Raw genomic sequence first — 14,306 nt, forward strand, 5'->3', positions numbered from 1 at the left:
ACAATGACCTCTATTGTCTACACAGGGTTTTTCTATGGTTTGACCTAGTTTTTGACCCCAGATGACCCAAATACAATCCCAACCCAGATTTCATCAAGATTAACATTCTGACTAAATTTCATAAAGATTGGATGAAAACTGCGACCTCTATTGTCTACACAAGGTTTTTCTATTATTTGACCTATTATGTGACCTAGTTTTTGACCTAGTGACCTAGTTTTTGACCCCAGATGACCCAAATACAATCCCAACCCAGATTTCATCAAGATAAACATCCTGACCAAATTTCATAAAGATTGGATGAAAACTGTGACCTCTACTGTCTACACAAACAAATTGTTGACGGACGGACGCACACACAACGAACGCCAGACATCACACGGTCACATAAGCTCACCATGTCACTTCGTGACAGGTGAGCTAAAAAGGTAACCCTCAGCAGGGGGGTCAAACCACTGGCCCCTGGAGTTATGGAGTAAAAACTCTACCACTTAGACCACTAGACCATCCTTCCTGATACATTGTCAGATGTATTTTATACTTTATATAAGCAATCCTCGTAGTTTCACAAAATATAACGACAACAACAGAACTCTCCAAATTATTAATTCGTTTCGCGTTGCAACGCTTTATAATTTTTAGGTTTTTTAATCTCAAAAAGATGCTTTTATTGGCTATTTTAGAACATGGTAAATGTTCAGTATTACTGTTTCCTCACAAATATCATAACTAACACGAAAATTTGCTAATGTGAAACAACTTGTTTCAATTTTGTCAATTTACTCAACCGTGAAAAGGCCCCTCTATAAGTTTATCTTCATGAAACATATTTAGGCTGAATTTGAATCTGGGTAATGTGCGGCAAAAGACTAGGCAACTAGGTCAAATCTTTTTGTTTTTAAAGTTACCACTCTAGAGGCCATATTTATAACTCAATCTTGATGAAAATATGTCAGACTGTTTATCTTCAAAATATATTGCCCGAATTTCAATCTGGGTAACGTGCGTCCAAAAACTTGGTCACAATGTCTTATCCCAAGAAAAACCTTGTTACCAGTCCATAGGCAACATTTATAACTTAATCTTGATAAAACAAATTTTTCTAGTAAAATTCATTTTAATTAGTAATTACTTACCTGATATCATATGCTATTTACTCCGATAGGATCGTAATTTATCCGGAATTTTTCGTCCGAGGAATCCTACACTTTTTGAGAAACCCGTCTAGTAGGACAGAGCGGTCACATAGTGCCGTGTAGCCGCACAACCAAAACGGGACATTACCCATAATCCACTCTTATTCTAATAAAAAATATGAAATATTAGACGAAGAGCGGAGTGGGAGGTGGGACTTACCGATATCAGGTAAGTAATTACTAATTAAAATGAATTTTACTAGAAAAATTTGTTTTAATAGCTTAATTACGTTACCTGATTTCATATGCTGAATTTGCAGCTTAGGCGGGAAGGTTCGCGAAAATCTCCCCATCACAGCGGAACCCATATCTCGGGTTCTCAGCTAATCTTCGTTATTACGGTATTAACTTAATTCACGGATAAGCGTAATATACCTATGCTGTAGAAGATACTACCGTTTGTGCAACCACAAGGGGGCCCAACAAATACAAGTTGTCCTGTTGGCACTACAGAGAACGAAGATAAAAAGATGAAAAAGTAGTCTGATTCCTCCAGAAAGCAGCTTGAAGCACGTCAGAGAGTGGGGTATGATTAATATATGCCCACGAAGCCGACATTGCTCGTAATTCATGCGGTCTAATCTTAAAAAGGGATGAATCCCTTGAAGAAAGAGAAGAGTAAGCCCTTTTTATAGTCGAGGCTACCCAACGGGAAATAGAAGCCGCAGACACATCGCCCCCCCCCCCCTTTTAAGGGAATGAAGAGTCTCTTATGAGAACCTCGAATAGACTTAACTCTACTAAGATAGAACTTCAAAGACCTGACAGGGCAGAGGAGTCTATCTTCATCTTCATTACCACAAGTTCTAGAAAGACTTGGGACCTTGAAGGGTTTAGAAGCCATAGAGGGGAGTTGATTTTTAGCAAGGAATCCTGGCTGACACAACAAGGTGACAGAGCCATCGGAGGAATCAAAACGAAGATGGCTTTCTTCGATAGAAAGAGCATGAATTTCATTTCTACGTTTGGATGAAGCCATGGTAAGAAGGAAAACAGTCTTCCAGGTTAGGAACTGTAAAGAAGCCTGATTAAGGGGTTCATAGGGAGCTTTAATAAGCGATCCAAGAACACAAGCCAAATCCCATTTGGGGGTAAGAGAACGAGACACAGGACATTTAAGTTCCATGGCTCGGATCAGTTCCGAAATGGCTGGGTCAGCACAGACTTGTGATGACTTACGAAAAGCCAAGGTATGCGAAAGCACAGATCTGTATCCTTTGATGGAGCTAAGAGAAAGTTTCTTATCATCAAAGAGATAGATTAGAAAATCCGCTATGCGTCTAGCAGAGGGATTGAGGGGATCAATTTTCCCTCGAACACACCAATTAGAGAAGAGTTTCCAGCGAGCATCATAGACTGCTCTGGTGGACTTTCTCCTTGCAGAGGCAACGAGCATTGAAGCCCTGACAGAAAAGCGTTTCTTCTGCAGGGATTGCCTGATAACGGCCAGACGTGTAAGTGGAACATGTCTGGATCCATGTGAAGTCTTCCTCTCTGAAATAGGAGATCTGACCTGTGCGGGAGTTCCCTGGGAAATTCGCACAGGAGACCTAGAAGGTCGTTGAACCAGGATCTCCTGGGCCACCAAGGGGCTATCAGGAGGATCCGGCAAGAGCTCACCCTGATTTTCCCTAAGATTTGGGGAATTAGAATGGGTGGGGGATAAGCGTAAGCGTCCAGTTGATCCCAATCGAACGAAAGCGCGTCTACCGCCCACGCTGCTGGTTCGTACACTGGACTCACATACAGAGGAAGTCTGTGGTTGTCTCTGGTCGCAAACAGGTCGACCAGTGGATAACCGAATGTGATGAATATCTGATTGGCCACTTCCTGATGAAGTGTCCACTCCGATGGAAGTAACTGGTGTTTGCGAGACAAACCGTCCGCCAGGGCGTTGAGACGACCTGGTATGTGTTTGGACAAGAGAGAGACGTTTAGGCTCTTGCAAAGAACAAGTAATTTCATTGTTTCCAGATACAGGGAGTGAGAGTGTGTCCCGCCCTGTTTCTGGATGTAAGCCACGACTGATGTGTTGTCTGTCGATACCATCACACAGGAGTCCCGAAGATGTGATTGGAATTGAAAAACAGCTAGAAAGACTGCTCGCATTTCGAGATTGTTTATGTGCAGGAGAGACTCCTGAGGAGACCACAATCCTGATAATGTCAGGCTGCGGGGTTCCAGGTGAGCGCCCCAACCTTCCATGCTCGCATCCGTTATGAGATGTAAAGACGGTTGCGGGGGAAGAAGCGGTACTCCTGCCAACAGGGTCTCCTCGTCTAGCCACCATTGAAGGTGGGGGACTAAGGACGGAAGGATGGGAATCTGTGTTAGCAGATTGTCTGGAGACCATTTCCATCGAGCTGAGAGATAGTGCTGAAGAGGACGTAGGAAGAGACGTCCCAACTGCACGAAGTCTGCTACAGAGCTCAGGATACCGTTGAGTGAGAGGAAATCTTGAGCTGTGATATGAGATTGGGACAGCACCCATCTGACCTTCAAAAGGAGGTCTGATATACGTTGCGGTGAGACCCTGACCCAATTGATGTGGGTCAGAAAATTCATTCCCACGAATATGAAATCCTGAGAGGGAATGAGGTCTGACTTGGTTACATTGAGAAGGAGTCCTAAAGAGAGGAGCTCCTTCCAAGAGAACTCTAGGTGTAGCAGAAGCAGTTGACGATCGAGCTGGTGTAAGAGCCAATCGTCGAAATACTGAAGCAGTTGAACCCCGTGTAATCGGAGGTGTGCGCTCACTGCAGCCATGAGTTTGGTGAAAACACGTGGAGCCGTGGCCAATCCAAAGGGCATCGCCCGAAACTGGTAGACCTGGCCTCGAAAGGAGAAGCGCAGGTACTTCCGGTAGTTGGGATGGATAGGAACATGGAAGTATGCATCTTCCAGGTCCAAGGAAACCCCCCATTGCATGGGTTTGATGGAGCGCCGAATGAAGGCAGGAGTCTCCATCTTGAAAGTAGGTTTGACTAGAAACGTGTTGAACACTTTTAAGTCTATGACTGGTCTCCAGGAGCCGCTTTTCTTTTGAACAAGGAAAAGGCGACTGTAAAATCCTGGAGAACAAGGGTCGTGAACCCTTTCTACCGCCTGTTTTTCCAGGAGTCCGAGAATGGAGTCTGGAAGTTGTGGATGCGGAGTACCAGATCTATTGGAACGCGAGAGAGTGGGGGCCTTTTTTCGAATTGAAAAGTGAGGCCTTGTGTGACAAGAGAATGAACCCACGCGTCCGAAGTTATTTGGAGCCATCAATTTGCGAAGTGCATAAGTCTGGCCCCGACTGGTACCTCCGGCATCAGAGGTTGTGGCGGTAGAAAGGGGTATGACCTAGGGCTGACCTTTAGGAAGTCCACCCTTGCCGGAAGAAGGATTAAATGACTTCTTGTCCGCATTGGGTTTGCCCTTACTCCAATTTTGTTTTACAGAAGGCTTCCGATAGGAAGTTGTTCTGTTCTGAAAAGGAGGCCTATTAGTGGGCTGACGTAGAGCAGACGGATGCTTAGTAGGGAAACTGTCCCTTTTAGCGTTCTTGGCCGGTGGGGCTCCTGGAGGCTTAGAAGCAGGGCGCTTAAAAACCACAGGGCGCTGGCCAGAGTTGCTCCTAGCTAAAGAGGCATGTATCTGATCTTCACGATCAGCAGTAAGTGCCAACTGTATCCTCCCTCCGAAAAGAGACTCTGCTGTTAATGGAGCAGTTCGAAGGGAGTTTACGCCTGTTTCCAAAAGGAAATTATTGGGCAAGGAAGAGAGGATGAGGTCTCTCCGAAGCCTTAACATCTCAGACATAGAAGACACAGCATTGTGAGATAAACACTGCGTAGTACGTGAAAGATGTATTAACAAGGCCCGGAGCTCCTCTGGGATTGAATCAGAGAGCTCCCAAACCAAGTCTAAGGCTGTGGCTGCCATGAGATCTAGCTGGTTAGCCAGACCTATGGAACGGCGTTCTCTCAGCTCCCAATTTTCCAACAGGGAATGACTAATGTCAGCATCAGGAACCGGTAGCAGGATCTGGTACCGGGGCCTTATAACTTTTCCCGCCGTCCATCTGTTTAGGCTCCGTCAGCTCCTTAGGGGCTTTCCATGGAGATGGCGAAGGCTTATTGGCTGGTTCAAGTGACATTGTGGAAGAGCCAATAGGAAGGCGTAGATCCACTCGGGAAGTAGCCTTACTTATCCTGCCGGGCTCTCGTCTGCGTGCTACCTGTTCTGTAACGGTAACTGCAGATCCTGTGAGAGACAAGGAAGGGCGGGGGCAGAAGTCCTCATCTAAGGTATTGAACATAAGTTCGTATACCTGATTGATGGAGGCCAAATAATAAAGTTCGGCCTCATTAGACTCCGAACCCGCCTCAATCGAACCATCTGCGGGAGCATTGGATTGATTGAAACCAGTGGATATAGGAGAAGGAATAATAGATTCATTCGCTTCTATCATGAGAGAATCGTTTTCCGGCACCATCAAAGATATAGCTGGTGAGTTAGGTCTCTCAGAGATCAAGTCAGCAGACTCACATTGAATACCAGAGGTCGCTGGTAAAGGATCAGTCGAAAATGGGACCAAGATTCCCGGTGACTGTTGGATCCACAAAGTATTGGGATTTGATGGTGTAGCGGCAGCCCGGGGTATACTTCTATGCAATGTGGAAGAGACCCGTGGGGCTGAAAACGCAGCCGAAGTGGTTAGATTAATCCCTGTACCTTGAGCCTGATATGTATGCAAACTAGTGTTTGAATACAAGTTATGCTCAGTGGTTGTAGGAACGGCTGAAGTGTGTGTTGAGGCCAACATAGAGGCCGACACACGTGGAAGGGTGTCAATAGATTCCTCAGAGAAGGATCGACTAGGGGACCTAGGAGTCAGAGATCGCCTAATAGAGGAAGGTCTATGTCCCTTATCCCTGCGACGCCGAGACACTGTTCGGCGGCGCTGGGAATGATGTTTCCTGATCGAACGTCTCCCCGAGCGCTGGCGTGATCGCTCTTTATGAGGCAATCTACGCCGAGAAACACTCGGTGAGCGTGAACGACGTCCCCTCCGGTAATGATGAGGGCTATTTGAAGTAGACGATGAGTCATACGACGACGAGCCCAAGGTGGAGGAGTAGTCGGAAACATCAGACACTACACGTTTACGTCTGTGACTCACAGTAGAAACGCGGCTGCGTCTACCTTTGTGGAGTACTGACAAGGTAGTGTCAACATCTACGGTGACCGGAACGGTCTGTGGCACAGACCGAAACCCGGTGACCGGATCGGTCATTACATGACCGGTGACCGGACCGGTCAATGAACGGTGACCGGACCGGTCACAGCATGACCGGTGACCGGACCGGTCACAGCATGACCGGTGACCGGACCGGTCAATGACCGGTGACCGGACCGGTCATAGCATGACCGGTGACCGGACCGGTCAGTGACCGGTTACCGGTCATAGCATGACGGGTGACCGGACCGGTCAATGTTGACCGGTGCCCGGTGAAGTCTCCGGACTGGTCAACTGGTCATTCCCGATGAACGGACCGGGCAAATTTTGTCCGGTGTCGTCACGGGGTAGGGACCGATGCCTGGCAGCTACTGGTGGCATATGGTCAAGATCGTGTGGTGAAAAGTCCCGACACACGGAACTTTTCCTACGTTGATCTGATGCCGAGTCATTCAAATGGTCATTCCCGATGAGCGGACCGGGCAAATTTTGTCCGGTTTCGTCACGGGGTAGGGACCGATGCCTGGCAGCTACTAGTGTAGTATGGTCAAGATCGTGTGGTGAAAAGTCCCGACACACGGAACTTTCCCTACTTTGATCTGAACTATTCTTGTTGCGTCCACGACTCTTGAAAGGTCGACGCTTAATGGCCCAGGTATCAGCAGACCAATGCTCACAGAAAGGGCAGCAGTTATCCTGGGTACATCCTGAACACGACAGGCAGCTACCATGGTTGTCCCATGCTGCCTTTGTGTGTCCACATGAGCCACGTGTTTGAGGCATACTTTGCCTTGAACAAACAAACAAATACACAAAACGATACAGAAATACACGGATATATATACGGAGAATGTTTTAAAACAATACAAAAACTTCTCTATTCTGTTAAACAGAAGAATCCAGCGATACAGAAGCAACATTTAAGTTTATAACAAAATGTCGGCCTTTGTATATCGCCATCCGGAATAAGAGTGAATTATGGGTAATATCCCGTTTTGGTTGTGTGGCTACACGGCACTATGTGACCACTCTGTCCTACTAGACGGGTTTCTCAAAAAGTGTGGGATTCCTCGGACGAAAAATTCCGGATAAATTACGATCCTATCGGAGTAAATAGCATATGATATCAGGTAACGTAATTAAGCTATTAAAACACGTTCAAATGGTTCCCTTGGCTTTATCAAGGCCAAGTTCCAATCTGGATCATGTGTGTCTAAATATTTGGTCAACAAGTAAAATCCCATATTACCACAATAGAAGCCACATTTATGACTCAATATTGATGAAACATGATCAGAATATTAATCTTGCCAATATCAAAGCCATTTTTGACTTCTGGTCAAGTGGTGTCAAAGTTGTACCTGAATTTTCTCCAATCTAGAGGGGTGTTGTTAGGAAAACCCTTCACTTTCAAATAGATTATGAAAATTAATAACGTTTTTTTTTCTCAATTTTTATAAAACATATCAGCTGGAAAAAAAGAAAAATCAAGGCTGTGAAACGAAAACAATATACAATGAAATAACTTAAAATGAAGCAACTACAGACAAAACACTTTTATGACATTAACTGTAAACCTTAAAGCACCCCATACCTTAGCATCATTTTCATCGATGACTGACCAGACCCAAACGTACATGCCAACTACTGGGTATCTCAGGGGGGCGCCATCATTCTGGTATATTGTCTCAGAGATAAGCTTCTCCATGTACATGCCCTCGTCCGAACGACCCAGCTCAGTAGTCAGGTAGTTCTTGACCTAAATACATAGAGGATATTTGTTGGATTCAGTGGATTATGAATTTTAATTCATGAGTGATCATAGAAAATAATATTTTCACAAGTGGCGGAGCCCGAGTGAAAATATATAAATTCTATGATCATGAGTGAATTAAAATTGATATTCCACCGAATCCATTAAATTTTCTTTTTATTTTATGCTTTTTTTCACCGTTTATATACATTGTTAAAGAGTTTAACTTAAGAATTTCGCTGGGATAATGACGTCATTTTCGTCAAACAAATGACGTCAGATCACAATAAACAGTGAAAATTATCGATAATTTTCACTGTTAATTTTCATTGTTTGTAACAGTTTTAATTCACTTATATTTCTCTATAAACCACCGAAAAGCATAAAATAAAGAGAGAGAATTATTAGTCTTAACCTTAATTTTAACTAGATTGCATCAAAGGCCAAAGGCTTATTGCAAATCTCTCAAATCTGTTTTCTGGGTAGAATCAGTACATATTGTCTTTGGAGACACAACGGATTTTAAACCCTGACCTCCCAGTTGCAAGGCGGACACCATATCCACTAAAGCACTGCGACCTCATAATAGATAGATATATAAGACAATGACACCCTATCCACAGTAGCTCTCCATCTGCTACCTTGTTCTTCAATCTTGTAAATTGTTTATATACAGATTTTGCCCTTATCAACAGTACCTTAAAAATTTCATTTTGGTCAGTTAACACATTCACACTTCTTCTGGTGTACATTCTTATGCCAGTTACTTATAATTCTACTTTTATCACATAAAAGGCTCAAAATAAAATCCTACCTTCTTCCTGCGTGCCCAGGTCATGCACCAGGCCCTCATGAAGAACTGCTTGTCCACGTCAGCCTCACAGGCTCGCCTGTATCGCAGCTCCGGCTCGTCCATCTTATAGTCAATCAGCTCCTCGCCGTCGTCCGAGTCCTCTATCAGGTCATCTATGCTGGGCTCTGGTGGTGGTGGCGGGCGCATTGGACCATACATGCCCCTGAATCGCTTGGGTGGCTCCAGGTTCAGGTCGAATATGCTTGGGGGGCTACAAAATATGACAAGGAATATTGTGGACTTTTTTACTGATAATGCTTGAAAAATGTTTTCACAACGTCTTAAATAACAAATTTATTTAACTTATTAATTCACAAATGGCCTTAAAATCCCTTTAGTGACTTGAATTTATACGCTCTGGATGGAACTCTTGAGCTCACCACATGACCAGTCTCATATTGTATGTTTTTTATGTATAACGATTCAAATATAATTTTGAGTTGATAAAGTAAGTTTTTTATCTCACAATTTAAAACATACTCAAAACATGTCAACTCCAGGATTCTTGTATCAACTTGAATATGAAAATACAAGTATAGAGTCAGGTACTGACACACACATCAATCTGATTTCCTCAATCAACCTGACCCCTTACCAAGGTCGCTTGCTCTGTGGTTCTGCTTCCTCTTCCTCCGCATTCATTTCCTCGTCTTTGTCTCCTGCCTCCTTTTCCTGTTTCTCTGCCTCCATCTTAGCCTCCAGTTCTGCACGCTTCTCAGCCCTCCTGGCGACACGTTTGGCCCTGTAAACGAGACAACAGGTTGTAAAAAAGACCATTGAGTGAGGATCAAAACTCCTGGCTGCTAGGCAGACCAGACTGTCACTATCAACAGGAATGCACAGGAATGCGTTAAAATGAATCCCTGAAAGTCAGGGATCAGGCTTTTTCCGCCCTATGCCACGGGTCCGAAATTCGGCCCCATTCCCAATGCAAATCTGGTTGTTTTTTTTCCCAATTGAAAAAAAAATTCCCAATTCCAAAAAAAAAAAAAATTTTTTTTTTTTTTTTTTTTTTTTTTTTTACCCTTTAAATATACAAGTTGACCTGATCTGGTGTAGAAAATAGAAAGTATTGCATAATTAAATTATCTGTTGCCTTGAATTTGTTTTAAGAACTGTAAAATATGTTAATGATTATTTAAGACTTTCCTTTTCTTCCTTAAAATCCGGCGCTTCCCGCGATTTTTTTCACCTCAAAAAGGCCAAGCCTTTTCCCCAAATTCAGATTAAAAAACCTGCACTAATCACACATGTTCATAATATTTTGTAAAATTTTAATAAGTTATCAAAATAGTCGTTATTTACCAGTTAACGGCTTCTTTGAAATATAAGAAACACTGTTTTAAATAATTTACATGCGATAATTTTTCCCAATTGAGCCAATTTTGCGATTAATTTTTTTCCCAAAATGGGGGTTTTCACGACGCGAAATTCCCAAAATTCCAGTGTGGCGTTTTCCCAAAATGGAGCGGAAAAAGCCTGGGGATTCATTTTGACACAAACATGGCAAAATTATACAAAGCCTATGGAAACAAGAGCCATGTCACAATGAAAACAGCAATCCTCTGCCTTAAGTATGTTATACTTATGGCAGGATGTAGATTTTAGTTTTCAATTGTTTCTGTTATGGAAGCAACCACAAAAACCAACAAAACAATGGCTGTTTGTAAAACATGCATGCCCCCCATATGGGCTGTCAGTTGCAGTGGCAGCCATTGTGTGAATACGTTTTTTGTCACTGTGACCTTGATCTTTGACCTAGTGACCTGAAAATCAATAGGGGTCATCTGCCAGTTATGATCAATGTACCTATGTTGTTTCATGATCCTGGGCCTAATTATTCTTGAGTTATCATCAGGAAACCATTTTACTGTTTCGAGTCACTGTGACCTTGACCTTTGACCTAGTGACCTGAAAATTAATAGGGGTCATCTGCCAGTCATGATCAATGTGCCGATGAAGTTTCATGATCCTAGGTGTAAGCATTCTTGAGTTATCATCCGGAAACCATTTTACTATTTCGAGTCACTGTGACCTTGACCTTTGACCTAGTGACCTGAAAATCAATAGGAGTCATCTGCCAGTTATGATCAATGTACCTATGAAGTTTCATGATCCTAGGCCTAAGCATTCTTGAGTTATCATCCGGAAACCATTTTACTATTTCGAGTCACTGTGACCTTGACCTTTGACCTAGTGACCTGAAAATCAATAGGGGTCATCTGACAGTCATGATCAATGTACCTATGAAATTTCATGATCCTAGGCCTAAGCGTTCTTGAGTTATCATCCGGAAACCATCTGGTGGACAGATGGACCGACATGTGCAAAACAATATACCCCCTCTTCTTCAAAGGGGGGCATAAAAAAGTCCAAGGCCCATAACTTTGTCATAAATCAATGGACCACAACCAAACTTGAACTTGATCTATAAGTCATGCAGGTTGACTCACAGACAAACAAGAGCACCGCATTACGGGTGCCACGCTCGGCTGCGAAAGCTTGTCAGAATTATTTTTTTTTTAGAGGTCACAGTGACCTTGACCTTTGACCTAGTGACCCAACAAGAGATCTGTTCGTCAGAACCACAATGCCCCCTACTGCCCCACCACTGACAACCAAGGCCTGTGGTTTATCAAAGAGATCATAGCCAGAGTTCATCATGTATCTATGGTCATAAGTCCACAGGTATGTTATGAACACTACTATTAACAACTAAGTACATGAAAGAAATGATAATTATATCATTTAAAAACAAACTTTGACAAATCAATCATTTGAGTTATAAATAATCAAAATAATAAATCTGTACAGTAACTGTGAAAAGAACTTCAATTCTTGGTAATGCTAGGTTTACATCTGGCCACGATTACCACGATGTCCCCGATTCCAGAGCATCGTGGCGAACGTAACAGAGCGTGGAGTCGAATCGGGGTAATCGTGGGGGAGCGTAACGGAACGTGGTTGAATCGGGGACATCGTGGGCATCGGGACAGATTTTAAATCAAACTTTAATTTCACCACGATTGCCCTGATTCATTTTCTAATCGTGACAGAGCGTGGCCTTCGTAACAAAACGTAACGGAATGTACCGAAGCGTAACAGAACGTGGAGTACAATCGCAACAGATTGGGACCAGCGTAAACACATTTTTTCATCCATTTTTTTCCTGCTGGAGCAATTCTTAGATAGTTTATGTATGCACCGACATCTCGACACCGGAGTTCGGCATTTAATAGTTGTGTGTAATGTCCAAATTGAAGCCTACTTTCAACACTTAACCATGGCTTAACCCAGCATGACCTAGGCTTTCTATTTCTTCTTCTGACTTCTAATCCGATAGTTATATCACGTGTTTGCTGTGGCCTTTTCTTTTGTTCAACAACATATGCGTAAATAAAAACAGACAATTCAGGATCGTCTATATCCAGCTGGTTCATTGTTGCGAATAATTAAGCCTAAACTGAATTAGTTCTTGTTTAAATATCAAATCGTGACGTAAAACGTGTTTGTCTCAAATCGTAGGTCAAATTGCAGGAGATCGCAACAAAGCGGCTTTGTTGTGGGAGATCTTAACAGGACGTAACGGAACGTGGTGTAGCGTGGAAGCAAATCGTGTTGATCGCAACAAAGCGTAACAGAACGTGATGCAAATCGTGGGCTCGATCGTAGCAAAGCGCAGTAGAGCGCAACAAATCGTGCTGATTTCGTAAGGAAGCGTAACAGAACGTGGAGTATACCATTTAATCGTAGAGCTCCCCGATTTTTTAGCCTCTGGCTAATCGGGGAGATCGTGGCCAGATGTAAACTTAGCATAAGGAAATATATAATATGAGATTTATATTAAATAAATTATTTCCCTTGAAAATAATTGTCTCTAACAAATCTCTATTTTTAGAAGCAAATAATTAAAAGCCACTACCGTGACTGTAGATTCACCACTCAAAATTTGCAGCTCCATGAGATACACATGCATGCCAAATATATAAAGTGGCTATGTTCAATATTGAATAATTATCTCCCTTTAAAGCTTATTACTTCCCTTAAATGTGTTTTTTTACTGTAGACCTTGAAGGATGACCTTGACGTTGACCTTTTACCACAATGTTTTTGTCAGAAACACAATGCCGCCTACTGCACCACTTTGATTTATTTAACAAAAATATATACATGGGCAGGTCAGATAACTATGTCAATTTAAAGCTTATTACTTTCCTTGACTTTGTTTTTTCGACCCTAGACCTTGAAGGATGATGTTCACCTTGAAATTTTACCACTCAAAATGTGCAGCTCCATGAGATACACATGCATGCCAAATATCAAGTTGCTATCTTCAATATTTAAAAAGTTATGGCCAATGTTAAGGTTTTAGCACGACGCCTACAGCGGACATCGGACGGCGAGCTGGCTATGACAACAGCTCGGGTTTTCTACGAAAACAGCCGAGCTAAAGATCAAATAAATATCTGAAGGCATTTACGCAAAAAATCTCCAGAAACAGATACCAGACAGACAGATAGCCGGACTGCTATATGAACATAAGCGTTGACATTTTGGGAAACCTTTTTTCAATTGAAGTAGATTTTCAAAGTAACTTGCCTTTCGGACAAGAGGCATATGACAAATATGACACAATTATGTTTTCTGAGATTCCTTTTTTGGATAATAAAGTCCAAGGTAACACATTACTTTTGTAATTTTAAACAAAGGAGGTTAAAAATTACACATGCACATAATCATTTTATAAGGAACAATCTAAGCAAGTTCAAATGTTTTATGTACAGAAATGTTTGAGAACTACTCTGGACAAATGTGTGTCAACGAATAGACAGTGTGCAGTGTGCACAGGCTAACCAGAAACAAGACTTTCTGCTACAATATCATTTTTCGTTTAAGGAAATACCCCGGAATATTTTAAAGAAAAAAACCTGTCCAGGTGGAAAGTATTGTCCCTGATAAGCTGTGCCGACTGCACGGTCTAATCTGGAACTACACTCTACACCCAAGACACATGCATTAAGCCCTGTTTTCCCAGAATAAGGCTCAATTACAGGATGATCTACATACAGTATCTGCTCGTTTTGTCTCTAGCTACATACAGTATCTGCTCGTTGTGTCTCTAGCTACATACAGTATCTGCTTGTTGTGTCTCTAACTACATACAGTATCTGCTCGTTGTGTCTCTAGCTACATACAGTATCTGCTCGTTGTGTCTCTAGCTACATACAGTATCTGCTCGTTGTGTCTCTAGCTACATACAGTATCTGCTCGTTGTGCCTCTAG

At 42.7% G+C, this 14,306-nt stretch overlaps 1 protein-coding gene across 1 annotated transcript in view; it reads right to left on the reverse strand.

The window, feature by feature from the left end:
* Positions 1–14,306, reverse strand: part of LOC127878345 (speckle targeted PIP5K1A-regulated poly(A) polymerase-like) — a 78,469-nt gene that overhangs the window by 3,495 nt on the left and 60,668 nt on the right. The window contains exons 18-20 of the mRNA XM_052424872.1: positions 9,619–9,765; positions 8,985–9,234; positions 8,012–8,176 (exon numbers count right to left, since the gene is read on the reverse strand). Of these exons, the coding sequence (XP_052280832.1) occupies positions 8,012–8,176; positions 8,985–9,234; positions 9,619–9,765 (562 nt within the window). The remainder of the gene's footprint in view (positions 1–8,011; positions 8,177–8,984; positions 9,235–9,618; positions 9,766–14,306) is intronic.

This window comes from Dreissena polymorpha, chromosome 4 (assembly GCF_020536995.1).
Source record: "Dreissena polymorpha isolate Duluth1 chromosome 4, UMN_Dpol_1.0, whole genome shotgun sequence".
Lineage (NCBI taxonomy): Eukaryota > Metazoa > Mollusca > Bivalvia > Myida > Dreissenidae > Dreissena > Dreissena polymorpha.